The sequence below is a fragment of the Lingula anatina genome, chromosome 1, assembly GCF_051362555.1.
Source record: "Lingula anatina isolate TDL-2025a chromosome 1, LinAna3.0, whole genome shotgun sequence".
NCBI lineage: Eukaryota > Metazoa > Brachiopoda > Lingulata > Lingulida > Lingulidae > Lingula > Lingula anatina.
The window spans coordinates 55,311,592-55,328,829 of record NC_141767.1 but is presented as its reverse complement, the minus strand read 5'-3'; the positions used below and the strand labels follow the sequence as shown (position 1 = coordinate 55,328,829).

Below are 17,238 nucleotides of genomic sequence, written 5' to 3'. Positions count from 1 at the left end.
CATTTCCTGAAAAGGTTTTGATTTGCGTCCACTGCATTAAAGAGTGATTCAAAGCCGTTTATCCAACGAAAATGAGAAATTCATTCTTCTGGCATTATATCTTTAAAAGAAATATTGCACGTTATTCCTTTTTTTCTAAAAAAAAATAAATAAATAAGCAGTAATTACTAGAGTTGTATCAAAAGCCGAAAAAAATGGTTACTACTATCGTGATATCATTTTTAATATGTGTTTTTTCACTTATTTTGTTTCTGCAGGCAAAAATGAAAATGTCCTTTCCTTCTTCTAGGTACTCTCTACGGGTTTTACCCGACCAAATACATATTTCTGAGAAAACATTTTATTTCACTTTTTATTCAGTGATTTTATTCCATTTATTCCAACGCCAAATCTACCTGTAAAGTTCAGAAGGAACTATCGACGTCAAGCACTTTTATTTAAGGCTTATATAGTTTTTGAAAATGAACATCAATAGCAGGATACACTGTATAAAGACAGAAAATATATATATCTTTGACAAAATTTCAAACGGGTTCAGTGTACATAAACCTTCTTTAAAAATTAGCCAAAAACGTATTGGCTTGATGGTTATGTATGTAAATATGGTATAATTTCAATTCGTATTTTCGACGACTCGACGTCACTTTTTCAAAATATGATACAAAGCAAACACAAAGACACACACCCATCGCAAAAAAAAAAAAAAAAAAAAAAAAAAAAAAAAAGAAAGAAAGAAAAAAAAATCCACAAAGAATTTATTTGAATTGCAATACTGATATCAGTAACATAATTTTACATTAAAAAGATAACGGGAAAACAAATTAGAAGATCCATTAATATTGGGATTTCATTGTTCCCTTATGCACAAACAGCACGTGTCACTGTATGGCAATTCACGGGGTTGAAATGCATAAACGTCATCTCGACCCAATACATGCATTGAACGATAATGGCATCCTCAATTGTATCTTGTTTAGTTATTACATTAGTGTTTTTTCTCAGTTTTACCTTGATCAGAAAAGAAAAGATACTCACGGACGTTCCCCTATTATTTCAAATAAAGCACAGAAAAAACTATAAACAACATTAATGCTTACTCGATTTATTAAACTGGAACATATTCTCCAAACCTCTGTAAATCTTAGCTCACTCAACGTGCACTGAGAATATGACATCCTGAGTTCAAAAGACTTTCGCGATCGGTGAAAGCAGGCGGGTGATGTGCACAGGACAACGGTAAAAATTACTTACTCTGGATATACGGAAATTTTTAAGAAGCTGCATTTATCTTTCTAACTTATCTAAAATCACAAACATAAAAGTAGTACACATAACAATGATTTCATTATTTTATTCGTCAAGGCAAGCAAAGAAATGGTAACCCCTAATAATATTGCCGAACATTTCTGCTGTCTTTATGTTCACAGTTCATTTATTTCACAGATGGAGTGCACCTTCCCGTGGCATTCATAGTCGTGCCACAGGTATCCACGCGATTTCCACAAAGCCATGCAGTCTTGACCTCCTTGTGCATGACCACCATCGAAGTAATCCCATCCAAGGAAATCTGAAAAATAGTTTCATGAGAAAATACTTCAAATACGAGTTAAATTTTGTAATCTTCTGAATCTCTACCATTTCAAAAAATACGGTTCAAAGAAACGGGAACCTACTCACTAAGGGTCCAAAGACTCAGACTCTTACCTCCGTCAGTCTGGTAGAGTTTGTTGTTCGCCACCCATTTGAACAACCCTTTTGCGCCTTGGTCAAATCCACCCGTCCAGAATCCATTTCCCGGAAATTGTGCTGCATGTCATAAGAAACGTAACAAAAATAATTTGCAACGATAGATTATGTGAAAAAAATTTAAAAAGGGTCTTTTCTATTTTATCCATTTAAGCCAAGTAAGTTTCATTTCTCAAAAGCTATAGAAAAGATAAACTGATATTCACCAACCAATATTTCGTTTCCTGACATCAGGGAAGTGCACTCAGTCCTATCATTTCCATTGAGTTTTGCCCCGTGCAGCCTTATGTTAATTGTATCAGTGTTAATAGCTTGCAGTGGGAGTAACGGTTTTCCTTTTCCATTATTTTGATGTTTTCTGTTATGTTTGATGTTAGTACATTGCGGTCCTCTTTTTTTTTTTTTTTAATTGATGCGTGCTGAGAGCAGATTTTGGTCACATTTTTGGATCGATTTTTCAGGCTCTGACATTCTCTCTATTAGGGATCAACCAGTCTCTCCAGTATGATTCACCACACTGTCAGAGCATGAAAAGACAAGTTTTTTAACAACAGGTTGCACGGTGCAAAACTCAAGAGAAATGACGGGACTGAGATATCCAACCTCTATCTTCCGCTCCGCAGGGAGGGGGGCGAGCAGAGGAGCGGGGCACATGAGTAGCCAGTACACCTGATGGGTGATAGGTTGTAATACTTGTCACAGCCTTCTGACTACCAGCAGCCGGAGGTATAAATGTCAGTAATTTTTTTCTATAGCTATTGACAAATGAAGCTTTACTGGTTTGTCTAAAACACATAGCTAATGAAATTTTTATACATTATCCATTTAGTTTTATTTTATCTTAATTTCAATTCATATTCTCTGATATAACCACTTAGTCTTTTTTTCAAGTGAGCATTTCTTTTTTAAGAAATAGGAAATATTGTAAGTTAAGGTGCGTTTGCAAATTATCCAAAAAGAAAAAACAGAAATGATTTCCTTAAAAAAGATCGATTTTTTGGGAATATCTCATTAATAACATCCCTTTAAAACTGTTTTCTTACCACTATTTGCAAGGGCGTAGCTGGTGAGAAAATCCTGCTCGGCAGCACTTTGGATGCTCACAAGGTTGCCGTTGGACGCTTGGCAATTTCTCTGCGCATCAGCCCAGTTCATCAAAGTATTCACAAACATGTAGCAAGATCCCTGAAATTCTGTATATCCTTTCGGGCAAGTCACTAAAAGTTAAAGAAGCTATTTATTGAAAAGATATTTAAAAATCAGAAAAGCATTATAGCTTACGTACAGTGTTTGATAAACAGCAAGATGCTGGACACATTATTTTAACTTTAAGACATTACAATAAAATTTTAGGCGAAACGTGGGCCAAAAAATCTTCCCATGCGCCTGTTTTTAATCGCTGTTGTTTTGGATCGCTGGTTGTTTTGAGCACTAATGACAGTTTTGCATTTAAAGCCTTGTACAACGCATTCATTTTTTTTAGATCACATTGCCTGTGAATGCGCAAAACTAAAAATATTTTGACTGAGACATATTAAATGTTTAATGAACACTTTTTAATAATGATATTTTAGCAGTTTAGTTATTTTAGCTTTCCCTTTAAGATTACATAAAGATCAAGTGATTAATTGTACAATTACCTGGCTGAGTTGTCCCGACACTCAGTACCTTCATTTCCAGTTGACTGACGACGCTATACAGATTCTCTATTCTTCCTTTAAGTTGCTGTAACTCCGAGTCCGTGTTGGCGTCATTTCTGGTACCAATCTGTGGCATGGCAGAAATACTCCCAACCACAAAAACCACGAACAACAAATTTGCAAAACTTTTCATAGTGGGATGCAAAAAGTTAGCAATATGTTTGGAACTTCTCTGGAAATCTAACCGGCAAAAGTTGATTTCTACTCAAATATATATGTCTCTGACAGGTATGTGATGTAATACTTGATTAGTTTACCAGTTCTTGGTTTTGATTAATGCCTTAAACTGTCGACAGCTTGATAAGTTAATTTCAATATCGACAGACTAAGCGAAAACTCAAACACCGGACATAGGGGTTTCGTGCTTACGTATCTAGTAACAGATCATAAGGAATGCATTTGTAAACGTCTATCTATATACACGACGTAAACTGTATGACAGAAAATCAAAAATTACTGACCGTAAGATATTATCCCTGTCTTGTGTCAATACAATGAAGCTACCCCGAGTTTACACAACGGACACGATCCTCGTTAGTCCGACGGGAAATTCAATTTTGCCCAGACTCGGCGCAACCGTAGGGTTTTTAATGAACGGAGAGATGGGTTGCAATTTACCATGGCCCATAGGAGCCTACGCGTGCGTCTTTTAGACGCCCCTTTACATGCGAAAACGACGAGGCCTATGCCGAGTTCGTCTTTTACTACAGAGCTTTGAGAGCCGAAAATGGCATGGCTGTGTCTCTTTCGCCACTTACTGAACTCCAGAGATGCGAGATTGACACGACCCATGTTGCGTTTGTCTCTCAAAAGACACTGTTATAAAACATGAAATAGGCATTACGTGTGATTTTCGCAGCTGAATAAGTAGACCCTTATAAACGAAGTTGACGTGACCTTAGAGTCATGTCGCTTTCAACTTTTACAAACCTCCAACAAAATCTATCTCCACACAGACGCGCGCGACATGTACTATTGGACATGGGTCAGTTGAAAGCGACATTAACCTAAATGGCTCATGTTACTTTCAGCCAATTAATTTGAAACAGAAGGACCGTCTTAAAACCCTTTATATTTGAATCCTTGAAAATAAAAATATGAGGCCATATAATTATTACAAACAATTAGCCACACTGTTATCTAGATAGCACTAAATTATGATGGGATTCAACTGAAAAAATGTTTTGGGACAGCACAACACTGTTTCAAATTAATTGGATTTGACATATAAGAGTTGGCTGAAAGTAACATGAGCCCTTTAGGTTAATAGGGTTTCAACTGACCCATGTCCAATAGTACATGTCGAGCGCGTCTGTGTGGAGATAGATTTTGTTGGAGGTTTGTAAGAGTTGAAAGCGACATGACTCTCAAGTTACGTCAACTTCGTTTATAAGGTTCTACTTATTCAGCTGCGAAAATCACACGTTATGGCTATTTCATGTTTTATAACAGTGTCATTTGAGAGACGAACGCGACATGGGTCGTGTCAATCTCGCATCTGTGGATTTCAGTAAGTGGCGAAAGAGACACAGCCATGTCATTTTCGGCTCTCAAAGCTCTGTAGTAAAAGACGAACTCGGCATAGGCCTTGTCGTTTTCGCATGTAAAGGGGCGTCTAAAAGACGCACGCGTAAGCTCCTATGGGCCATGATAGCAATTGACCAGTTCTTGGTGTGAGAATTCCCCTTACCCAGATAAACTATCAATAAAGTTTGACCAACTGCATTGTATGTCACAAGAAAACGAAACATATGGTGATCATCAAACCTCAATCCTCGATGTATAGATGTATTGATATCATCTGTCCCAGTTGATTTGCTATTGTATATGTTTGTTTCCAGTCTTCTGACCGTCCGCATGTCCGATTTTTCGTGGGTCCGTTTGTTTTTTCGTTTGTTTGTTCCTTCTGTTAGTTTATCGCTAATTTGTTTTGAAATTCAAAAATTGATTTACACATCACGTTTGTATTCATTTTTTGGGGGTGGTGGGGGGGGGGGGTGGTGGTTGTGAAATGTTAAGTTGCTGTCTTTCACCAATCACATTTACCCAAGAGATATTTTTAATGCAGATGAAATATTTTTCAGTTAGAACTACATGTCATTAATAGAATATATTGTTAAATAATAATAAATATGTTGAGGATTTCACATTTCTTTCTTACTTTAGCAGTTTAATTATTTTAGCTTTCCCTTTAAGATTACATACACATCAAGTGATTAATTGTACAATTACCTGGCTAACTATCTCACTACTGTCTCATTTTTCCATCCCCAGAGACAGACAGTGCTACCTGTTTGTTTTACAGGGGCTTCCTTTGGACACTTATCTTGAAGATTATCCTCTATTATTTGGGAAGGGGCTTGGACTGGCCAAACATTTGGTTGTTTTAGTTTTAGGTTGATCCCAAAATAACTTCCAGTCTTGTCAACACACTAAGGATACCTGTGGGTCACCACTTATCGGCGCTGCAGAGACGTGTGGTAATTTCAAGCTGCCAAACCTGACAGAAATCAAACGAACATCACAGCCGAAGGTTTAATCCTTTAATTTCCCTTCAAATAGATAAATTCTGGTAATAGTTAATGGACTGCTAGTGGGATTTAGTAAAAAAAAAAATAGATAAATGAAAAAAAAAAATAATAATAGACCAGATATGGTCATCAAGAACAAGAGAAACAAGGAATGCACCCTTATAGACATGGCAATACCATCAGAACGCAACACCTCTGACAAGGTAACAGAAAAGCTGTCAAAGTACAAGGACCTGGAGATCGAGATCAACAGAATGTGGGGAACAAAGACCATAACAATACCTATGGTCATTAGAGCTCTGGGTCTTGTGAAGAAGGGATTAGCGAAATACACCGACAAAATCCCTGGAAACATCAACGATCACGAAGTCCAGAAGATAGTCCTCCTCGGAACAACACACATACTACGGAGGGTGCTATCAATGAAGTAGAAAGGAACAACTAACCTCTAGCGCCTTAGGACCATTGTTTGGACCCGGCTCTTTAGGACGTAATAAACAACACAGAAAGAAAACTAAATAATAATAATAAATAAATAAATAAATAAATAATGCTGTATATTTCCTGCACCGCTGACAATTGTGGTTCTCACCGACCAGAACTTCATGTATCCTGTGCCGTCTCCTCCCGAGCCATGTCTCTTCATTTTATGTAAAATTTAATATTTTGAACAGCAGTAATAAATCCATTACTTCAAAATGTTGGGTAAAAAGATAGAGAAGTAACGATGATCAAAACTTAATTGTGAAATAAAGCCTGAAGTTATAGAAACCATTCGTTTTTTTTTTTTTTCATAATAACGGCCCATTTCTCTGCGCTGCGGTCAGTACTGCACGCGCTGCGTTAGATGAACTAATTTTCAGATCTGTAATTGCGTTTTTCTTCTACAGATTCAATGATGACGCGCTTCACGGAGAAATACCCCCCCCCCCCCCCCCCCTTTATCTAAATATTCGAATTTAACTGTACAAGACATACAGATGTCAACATTAAAAAGAACGCCACTGGGATTTAGGTGAAATTAATTAATTAATTAATTCAGCAATCAATAAAACGTGGTGTACAATCCCTGTTTCACTAAATTATATGTTTAATGAATGATAGCATCACTTAATTATTATTATTTTTATTATTACCCGTATTGTTGTTTATTTCATTTTGAAATATTTTCACTATGTGCTGTAAAACCTTGCGATGCAGTGTTTTAGTCCTTCACCTTTAAACATTCGGATGCATAGTAAGCTGAGGACTGGTGTGTGCATGTGAAGATGTGTGGACGTCTTGCTCATCTGAAAGGGCGTGGTCATCAAGATACCTTAACAGGTACAAGTGTAAGTTGAACAACAAGCACTCTCTCATTAGCAATATTTATTGAAACGATGTGAATAATTTTAAGATGCTAGTAAAGACCCTTTGTATCACATGCAAAGAAAACCCACTAAATTTAAGCCAGGCAATTTTGTGCATAAAATGTTAATTGACAGGTGAGACCACAGGTAAGCATTTGGAAGCTACCAGTCTCGATTTGAATTGACCTGTGACGTCAGCCAGTTAACTAGGTCGTTGGAAGCCGAATATCAACAATAAGTTTAGCAACAAAATTTAAACTCATGTTGACAATTAGAAATATTTTTCTGGTAATATATAACGCGTGATCACCCTGCAGGTGTGTGGAGGTGTTTTCCCTCTTGAATAGGCCAAAAGTAGCCAACATATCAGTTATTACTTTCAACAGGTGTCGGCGATTGTAACGTGATTCTCGCCATCTTGTCAATTTCACATGCTTGACTGCCTTGCCAACTTCCCGGTTAGAAATTGGGCAAGTACCATGGATTTGTGACTCAGATTTTGAAGGAGAAAATGGGAAATAAAGGGGGTATGCTGCGTTTTACACTGTTGGTAAGTATTGGTTTTTGTTTACTGGGTCTGGAATCTATCATTTATAAATCTCAAAAGTGTCTCGATTCACATTATGGGATAATTTTAGACAACCTGAATATCATTAACACAATTTCATAGGAAGTAAGATCATTAATTATATATGTGTGTGGTAGTGTGTGTATATGTTTGTGTGTTGTACTTTTTGTGACATTTATATGTGAGTTTACTCTGCGATGTAAATGGAAGTGTAATGAAGATCCGTGTAAATTTAGGATAAGATTTACTTCTTTTCATTGGTGAATTTTAATGAAAATTTATTTACACATCATCTCTTTATTTAGATAAAGACAATATATACACCAAAGTGTCACCACACTCATTATTCATCATTAGTAATTAATTTGTAAGGACACATCAATCAAATAACCAGCAGCAGCTACATTTGTTCATTCTACATGTTAATGTGTCTTTACATATGATTATTTAAAGATAGGTTAACTGGAAAGATGGGTCTGCATTTCTGGATATAGCACTCTTGTACAGTGCACTATTTTTTTTTAAAGAAACTAAACTCATTCACATTCACAGTTTTGGTCTCAGTACTAATAACTGTGGGGAGCAAGGAAAATCCACTTGCTGGTACTGGTAATTGCTTGTTATGATGAGTATCTTATTAGTCAGACACAGGGAGGGGTTGTACCGAGAGGAGAGGCCTGTCTTTGATATGAATGCACCTTAAGACACTTGGAGCGCATTCTCAACGAATTAAGCCAGGCTTTACAAAGCCGGTGACCTAAAAATGGCGGACGTACATGAAAGAAAAACCGCCTAATCTTTTAATAGTCTCTCCGCCTCTCACACGCCTCCCCACACGTCGTCCCTGCGGGGTACAGTAATTAAATCTCGGCTCCGAACATTAATATTTCCGTGAATATCTCTGGTGATATTATCTCCGTAGATAGTCGATTCATTGCTGCTCTACGGGCCAAATTATTCCTTTTTCGTCTCTGTTTTCAAAGATAATAGAACAGAAGAGCTTTTTTCCTTCGATCGCCTTCAGCCGCCATGCTTTCTTCACCACGAGTTTAACTGATGAGCATGCGCACTTAATATTTCTCAGGTAGCTTCTGCATGGCGAACGGAGACGCGATTTAATTACTGTACCCCGCAGGGACGACGTGTGGGGAGGCGGAGAGACTATTAAAAGATTAGGCGGTTTTTCTTTCATGTACGTCCGCCATTTTTAGGTCACCGGCTTTGTAAAGCCTGGCTTACTTCGTTGAGAATGCGCTCTTGGACTATGTGTATAAAAAGCTTAAACAGCATAAGTACAAATATAATTATTTCATAATGCTGAAACAGTAACAAGTTAATTTTATAATTTGTAGTTTTTTTGTGATATTTTGAGATGATGCTTAATTGGCAGCACCTTATTAATTATTCAAAAATTTTTTCTACACAAGGGAAGGGGATGCAAGTTTGTCCCCATGTTTCCATTCAGAATTTTACAATATATATAGGGTATACTAATGTTATCTATGTACTATATTTGTGACAGCATCCATGAAATATCAAGCGTCTATGTTTAGCTTAAGAAGAGTCATGATGCAGACAGAATGACCTTTGTGAAATCATGATGTTCAGTTAGCAATATTTGTGTAGTTTTTAGCCTTTTGCTTCTTAAATAGCTTAATGTGTTTGTGCATTAACATGGGTGTCTAAATGCACAAAGTAGCACAATACGTTTCTCTATTTACTGAATATGTTAAATTGTTAAATGAGCAAGGAATTAAAGAGGGGGTACATTTTGTTCATGATCAAAGCTTCAGAAATAACGTCACTGGTTTATTCTAAAAACGGGATTAGAGGTTCTACTTTAGCATGAATACTAAATGCATGGATATAAAATTACTTTTGTTTCAGGAGAATCATACTGTAAATCTAAAGTTTGATCTAACATTGGCAATTGGTAAAAAATACCCATGAAGCTATGAATAGTTTGCATGTAGATTTATGGATGACATTTGAGCTGCGCCTTTAGTAAATAACAGTCAAATATTCAAGGGTTTATATAAAGTTATGGAGGAGATTTGAATAGATATGCTTTGGAATGAAGCTTTAGCCTCACAGCTTGTTGTACAGTATGTAGCATAAAAGAAACTGCCTTCTACCATATCATTCATTGTAGGGAGTTTTCTGCTAGACTGGAAATGTTAAGGCAAATAAATAATATGCTACAAAAAGTCTGTGTTACATTTATTACAGAGTTCAATATATATCCAATTTATCAACATTAAGAGAATTGATGAAATTTTAATTTAAAAAAAATATATTTCAAAAATTCTAAGCTTGAAGAGTATTATGTAAAAAGTTTAATGACAGCTCTGCTAGAATGAAATCTTTGTTTCATTTATAAACTGATTTTTTTTTTTTGAAATAAAAACTGTCTGGCAGCCTCAGAATAACAACTGAAGCATGTTGGCTTCAGTTTTTTGTCAGTTAGAAAGTTAGACAATGTATAGTAAACTGAAAATACAAGTAGGTGTTTTGTCAGGAGTTCAAATTCTGCTTGGATGTGGTGACAGTATTTGTGTTGTATATGTAACCTGTTTACACAGAGATGTTGCATAATTTCAGTGTCTTCTTACTTAACAATGTGGATCATCTGCTTGCATGTCACTTTGTAATTGCTTTCTAAGATAGCGTTTACAGTGCATAGGGTTTCACCCTTTTTCTTTGAAAAGTTAACCCCACCTCACAGAAATTCTCCCAGGTTTTCTAGTCATGTATGGCAACATACAGTGCCCCAGCCTCATGTAAAGCAATGTCAGATTTTCCCCATTTGATACATATTTGGTCTTATTACTTGGTTTAAAAAATATTTTCTTGCATTTCCAACATGATTATTTTTACAGTTTTTAAGATGCTGTTTCATTTTGTGAGCAGTTCTAAAATTGTTCATTTAAGAAACATTTGAACAGTTTTCCTTTTTGTCTATTATTCTTATGTATCATTGCATTGAAAACTGTGTTTTGGTTGGAAAAGATGATAAATGTGTGTAGTTTTATAATCAGAGATCTAAGTGACTGTGACCAAAGCAGAACTTTATAGGCTATTCATTAACTATATTCGTGTTCAGTATAGTGCTGCAGTCAGGATACAATCTTGTACTGTATGCACATTAAATTTAGGAATGTGTGAAGTATTCAGTGGTTTAATATGTGATGTGCTGAAGGGTATATATTTGTAGATGTCAACTACATGTTTTTTTTTATTAATATTTATTATTTATTTATGAATATAAAGATGAATGAATCTGCCTTTGATTTTTTTAATGTATCAAATTTTGTGAAATGTCAGGAAAATGCATGACAATCTTAATTCTAAGGTAACATTTAGAACAAAATTATTTTATTGTAAATGGTATGAAATATCCAATCCAAGGGCAGAGATGGTGGGATCGATGGTTTGTGAGAAGGAAAAAATTGCTTTCTTGAGGAAATTCAATATGGCACAAAAATCCTGGATAGGATACCTTTAAAAATATGAATTTATATATAAAAAAATTATTGACCTTTTAAGCCAAAGATTTATGATTGCAATCAGAGATTAAATGGCTTAAACCACGATTTCAAGGTGCAATCGTAAAAATACTTGTTGTGAGTACTGCATTATAAACTGTGAACTGCAAGTCCTTTCTCTCACCTTCCTTTTGGTGCATTTTGTATGTGCTGGAGACTATTAAGCACACGTTACTCCCATACTAATACGCAGGAAGAATAGTAGCTTAAGCCTAGGTCCCAACTACATTTTGGACGCACGGTTTTTAGGTTCCTTGCGTCCGGCTAGGACATTGCTAGATGGCAGGGAAGAAATCAAGTAATTGGTGAAAAGTTTCTACGTGCTGTTTGCGTCCTCCAAAAGTCGCACGATGGACGTGCTCCTCATGCACGAACTCCCATTTTATTTGGCCGTAGACCACACATAGCAGCCCTTACGTTCGGTTGGGACTAAGGCTTTACAGTTGGTGGTTTTGGATAGAATTTAAGTAATATGTAACCAGCAAGACACAAATGAAAGCTGTCCATATTTTTCGCAGTTCATAATGCGGTGCCCACAATAAATATTTTTGAAATTATTTCCTGCAGGGATATGACAAAAATGAAATGACACAAATAATAATAAGATAACTAAAAAGGAATTATTGTTGGAAAAATAAAAATCTGCAGAAGGGTTAAAACTGCATTACTATGTCTACTAGACTGTAAACCCCCACCAGAATTATTCAAGTAATTATGTGTCTGGAACTGGATCTGAATAATAAATTTGGTCTAGTACCAGTCCCCACAGTGCCTCTGTTGTCTGTGTAACATAAATGTTATTGTCCTATTGTTTCAGTGCTGCGAGAAGTGGCCACATCAGGTCATGGAGGCTGGGTCATTAATATTCTGTTCAGGACTGTTACACTGTACTTTTATAAATGAATGTTACCCAGATGATTAATACAAGGGAACTAAATGAAAATGTTATTTTGCTCATTCTCTTTTAGATTTTTATCCATGAGAATGTTTTTTTTTACATAAAATTGACAAATGTTTTGTCACAACTTATAATTTTTGCTCAAGGAATTCTCCATTTCTGGTCTGCAATTTCAATTTTTACACTAATATTCTTCATGAGATGATTTGATTTACTTTGGTTTGATAAAAGAGTTTCCTTGTAATTTAAAGCCAGGATATGTATTTGTCATCCGGAAACATTCTTCAATATCAGTAGATGCAGAGAGCATAACATAAGGTCTTTCCTTCCTCAATCTTTGGGAAATAAATTAACACGATTTTTGCCTAATAAGGACTTGCATCAATGTAATCAAAAATAACTTTATGACATCATTCATTATATTTTTTTACATAAATTGAAGCTTACCCTTACAGACAAGTCAGTTTTGATGTGCCACCATATCTAATCAGACAAAGATTAGTGTTTGAAATATTAAAAGATTGCCATTGTTAAATATGATGTGTCACCTTTAAACCCCAGAGTTGGGGGAGAGGGTAGAGCAGAGCAGTCTTAGAAAGTTTCAGTATCAAGCCAGGAACATGCTCCTTTAAAATCACTAAACAGAACAAGCTGTAAATAGATTTAAAAAAATAATAGATATATAAATGAAAAATCACTCTCACTTGTGAACTTGTGAAAACAATAACTGACAATAAAAGCGAAGAAAAAAACAGACGGAAAATAAAAGCGGATCCAGATGTGGTACTATAGATACTTAAATGAAAGCTCATAAATCTATGACTTCCTATCTGTCGACAAGTCGACAAGAATATTTTATATATATCTGTGATAAGTAAGATGTAACAAGTTGGGGGGGGGGGGGGAGCGGGGTCAGACATGGAAGTGATATGATCGAAATTGCGGCCTGTAGAGTGTTTATTTACAGACCAACTTACTAACAGACAGACAGACAAATTTTTGGAAACAATTGTTTTCGAAGGTCATCAAGGATAAATCTGTTTTTTTAGAAATTAATATAGAAAAAAAAAGAGAAAGTATCCACTGCTGCATTTCACTGGGCAATGCTGCTTACAAAGCTGCAAATTGTCAGGCATGCAGCATATAACCCAACACGCTCTACTGGGCAAAGCTTGGCTCTTCAAAGTCTCCCTCATTCCTTATTTTTATGATATCTTCTGATAATCGGCTGATCCCTGGGTTTGAGAATTAAACCCTTTGAGGACATATTACTAGTATAAATCTCTCAACTTCATATTTAAGAGGGCTTTCTGCATTCAGGATGAGTTGAATATTTTTAGAATTACCCAGGCCCCTACCTAATGGGGACATCCATGCCCATAACCCACCCTCTGCTTGCTGGTAGCTATACAATTTGTCTCCAACAGGAAATGCGAATGTAGTCAACTTCCATTTTAATTGACAATATATTATTGCTGCGAAATAGTTTCATAGTCCATCTTCTGCTGGGGCCAGGAAGGCAGTGTTCAGACAAATTTCAAAATTTGACTGGATCATAGCTAAAACATAAAACAGGAACCCAACTGAATTCCCCTATGGTTTAGATGTTTGGAGCACAATGAGACCACTCTAAGGGTGCATTCCCAGAGGTTTAGATAGATCCAGAGATTTAGATTGGCCTCACTCCCTGGGGGTTCACGCTAAATTGCAGTCAGCCGAGTGCGCACCATGGTTAATTACCCCCTTACAGCTTTTAGTAGGCGGGACAGACGCTTAAGCCAGCTAAGCTGACAGCAATCTAGTGAGACTCCCCACAGGGATAGATCCATCTAAAATCTATGGGAATGGGGTCTAAGTGGACAGTAAAATATATAAAATGTACAAGGAAAATCAATCACACCTCAAGAACTAAATTCCCTGGTGGTCATATGTTGACTTGTTGTATATGTGAATCAGTTTTATATGATTTGTCTGAATGCGATTTTTGCTTGAGCATTACAGAAAGTGAGAAGTTTGGTAGACCAAGGAAGTAGAAACACCTACTTCCTTGGTTTAAAAAACAATTTACTTGGGGGTAAACATAATTGTGTCTGACACTGGTAACTATTTTTAATACTTGTATACACTCATTCTCAATACATATATGTATTTAAAATTCATTTATTTTATTAAAAGTAAGCAAGCTGAAGAATTGCTTGTCCATTGTTTTTGTAACATTTCAGCATATAGCCATTAAAAAATTAATTTATTTACATCCATGAATAGCGACAAGATTTGGTGACAGGGCACAGTAAGGAAACATGATAAAACTGTATTTTTTAGAAAGTAATTTGCAAAACCTTCATTACCAAGTATTGTGTAAAAATATACTTGATTTTGAGGACAAAATGTGTCAGTTAAATAACACCACATCTCATAATGCCCCTTTAGTGAAATCTAATTTTTGTTAGTATTAAAAATGTGCAAATATTATCCAAGAGGGTTGTTTTTTTTAATACTTTCATCACTAATAGAGCTGAAACCTTCAATACTAAATACCAAAATTTTCCCATAACAGCAAGACATGAATTTTAAATCTTTCCATGATTAACACATAAAGCTAGATTTATCACTTTTTACCACCAGAGATTTAGAAGAAGTAGAATTAGTAAATATATTTTTGCTTCATTTTTCACTCTCTGTTTTTCTTCAAATGGATCTGGGGCTCCTCTTGAGCTCTTGTGAAAAAAGGGGGCATACTATATATTGAGAATGAGATATCTTGAGGGTTTGGTAAACAACATGTCTTAAGTGTCAATATCTTTTTATCTTTATGGTCTTTCAATATAAATTTGCAAATGTGTATTGTATATGTACATACCGTATATTACCAAAATATATATTTTTAATGTGTTATATATGAAATTACCCCTTATATTGGCCAGAATGTTTCTTTGCAAATTAACAAGTTGGTGGTTAAATTTAGAGTTGATTCAGACAAATGTGAGCATTTCAGTATTTGTAACAAGGAAGTGAAAAGTGTGGTGTGATAACATTGAATTCTAGGCCTTATCAATCCACCCTTTCATGAAAACCTTATTTTATTTTAATTGTAATAAAATCGTAGTGCACCCTTATTTCATTTTTAATTGCAGTTGTGCACCTGCACAACTGAAGAAAAGGTTTAGCCAGGAATTTTACATACTTCATCATGTGCCTGATATCGATATATTTTTTGTACAGATATCACTGTGTCTGTTTGTCTCATTGCCATTGCTGTCTGTTGTTACGCCATAAGAGTCAAAGTGTATTTTTATTTTACTTCAAATTTACTGAGTGGTTTGTTTGGAGAAAAAAGGTTTCTTTTGTAAATGAGCATTTATAATCAGATTATTGTACCACCAGCGTTAGCGCTGGCGGTACACATGGTTTCGGTCTCGTCCGGATCGTTCCGCCGGCTCCGCCGGCTCCGCCGGTTCCGCCGGCTCCGCCGGCTCCGCCGGACGGCTACCGTTACCGCTTCTCCTCCTAGACGGTAAGGCCCCCCATACCCATCTCATGGATTTAGGTCACCTATAATCTCAACTCGTTCCACGTAAAATTTGGGCTTTGTCGGTATTGGGGTCTGGGTGTGGCACTCATTGCAATGCACCCTTGTCTAAAAATGGCAAAATTAAATGCTAATTATCTACCCTACGGAAGGAGTTATGGGAAAAATTTCTATAGACGGCTTTCCAAAAGTCATATGTGTAGATTTCAAATATACCCTTGGATTTGACCTTTGACCTTTACTTCAAGGTCAAATGGGCCAAAATTTTCAAAAAAATGAAATTTTTTACGAAAAAAAAATTTTTTGCCCTGTTATTCAGACACCACACAGACTTAACCAATAATATTATTGGAAAGTGTTACCCTTCAGGTCATCTTTCATCTCCATGAATTTAGGGTCAATCGGTGCATTTTCACGGGAGTAGCGGCCATAAGATACCGAAACTGAAAACTGTCTCTAATTCGGGAACCGTTAATGCTAGAGACCCATTCTTTTTTGCATTTTGTAGAGCATGTAAAGCCCAACACTGGAGGTGGTCTCGGTTTTTTTGTATTCCATACGGTTTTCGAGTTACGCTGTATCAAAAAGTACATATTGGTGGTAAAAGCAAAATGTGCAGTACGGTAATGGATAATAAATTTTGAACTCTGGAAAAATAAAACATTAGGCTTGGCAAAGCAGACAACTTGTGTTCAAAAATGACATAATTTCATCAAATTTGAACTTCTGAAACTTCAGAGCACCTCCTATTTCAAGAATTTTGACCAAAATGACATTTTCTTTATTTTAATTAATTTTTTCTGTACGAAATTTAAGGCACATTATGGTAACTCCAAAATTATAGCATTTAGTCCCTTATATCTCCAAAACTGGCAGAGATAGGTCTATAGTTACTATTGAAGTTGGATAGGAAGTCATATACTGGCAATCTATATGTGACCTTAAAATTGACCTTTGACCTACTTTTCACCATGAACTGAACTTTGCAAATTTTTCTTCCCTTTTATCTCCAAAACTGGCAGAGATAGGCCCATAGTTACTATTGAACTTGAATAGGAAGTCATATACTGGCAATCTATATGTGACCTTAAAATTGACCTTTGACCTACTTTTCACCATAAACTGAACTTTGCAAATTTTGCTTTCCTTTTATCTCCAAAACTGGCTGAGATAGGTCCGTAGTTACTATTGAACTTGAATAGGAAGTCATATACTGGCAATCTAAATGTGACCTTAAAATTGACCTTTGACCTACTTTTCACCATAAACTGAACTTTGCAAAATTTGCTTCCGTTTTATCTCCAAAACTGGCAGAGATAGGTCCATAGTTACTATTGAACTTGAATAGGAAGTCATATACTGGCAATCTAAA

At 35.9% G+C, this 17,238-nt stretch overlaps 2 protein-coding genes across 7 annotated transcripts in view; one reads left to right on the top strand and one right to left on the bottom strand.

Annotated features, from left to right (window-relative positions):
- Positions 1-308: 308 nt before the first annotated feature.
- On the bottom strand, positions 309-4,059 carry LOC106155036 (echinoidin-like). The gene is made up of 4 exons (XM_013529633.2): positions 3,387-4,059; positions 2,790-2,963; positions 1,705-1,806; positions 309-1,567 (listed from the first exon to the last, which is right to left on the bottom strand). Exons 1-4 carry the CDS (start codon positions 3,577-3,579, stop codon positions 1,422-1,424), a joined length of 615 nt encoding a protein of 204 aa, XP_013385087.2. The 5' UTR covers positions 3,580-4,059; the 3' UTR covers positions 309-1,421.
- A 3,442-nt stretch (positions 4,060-7,501) lies between these two features.
- LOC106155044 (tyrosine-protein phosphatase 10D) overlaps positions 7,502-17,238 on the top strand; it is a 53,675-nt gene continuing 43,938 nt past the window's right edge. For all 6 annotated transcript variants that reach the window (XM_013529648.3, XM_013529646.3, XM_013529645.3 and 3 more), the window contains exon 1: positions 7,502-7,876. In XM_013529648.3, coding sequence (XP_013385102.2) covers positions 7,838-7,876 — 39 coding nt within the window. In that variant the 5' untranslated portion in view covers positions 7,502-7,837. The remainder of the gene's footprint in view (positions 7,877-17,238) is intronic.

Excerpts from the sequence above, each read along its gene's own strand:
- LOC106155036 (XM_013529633.2), bottom strand. The coding sequence starts at position 3,579 with ATGAAAAGTTTTGCAAATTTGTTGTTCGTGGTTTTTGTGGTTGGGAGT. Across the intron at positions 1,807-2,789 it reads CTACGCCCTTGCAAATAGTG|CACAATTTCCGGGAAATGGA; the intron begins GTAAGAAAACAG and ends TATGACATGCAG. Across the intron at positions 1,568-1,704 it reads ACTCTACCAGACTGACGGAG|ATTTCCTTGGATGGGATTAC; the intron begins GTAAGAGTCTGA and ends ACTATTTTTCAG.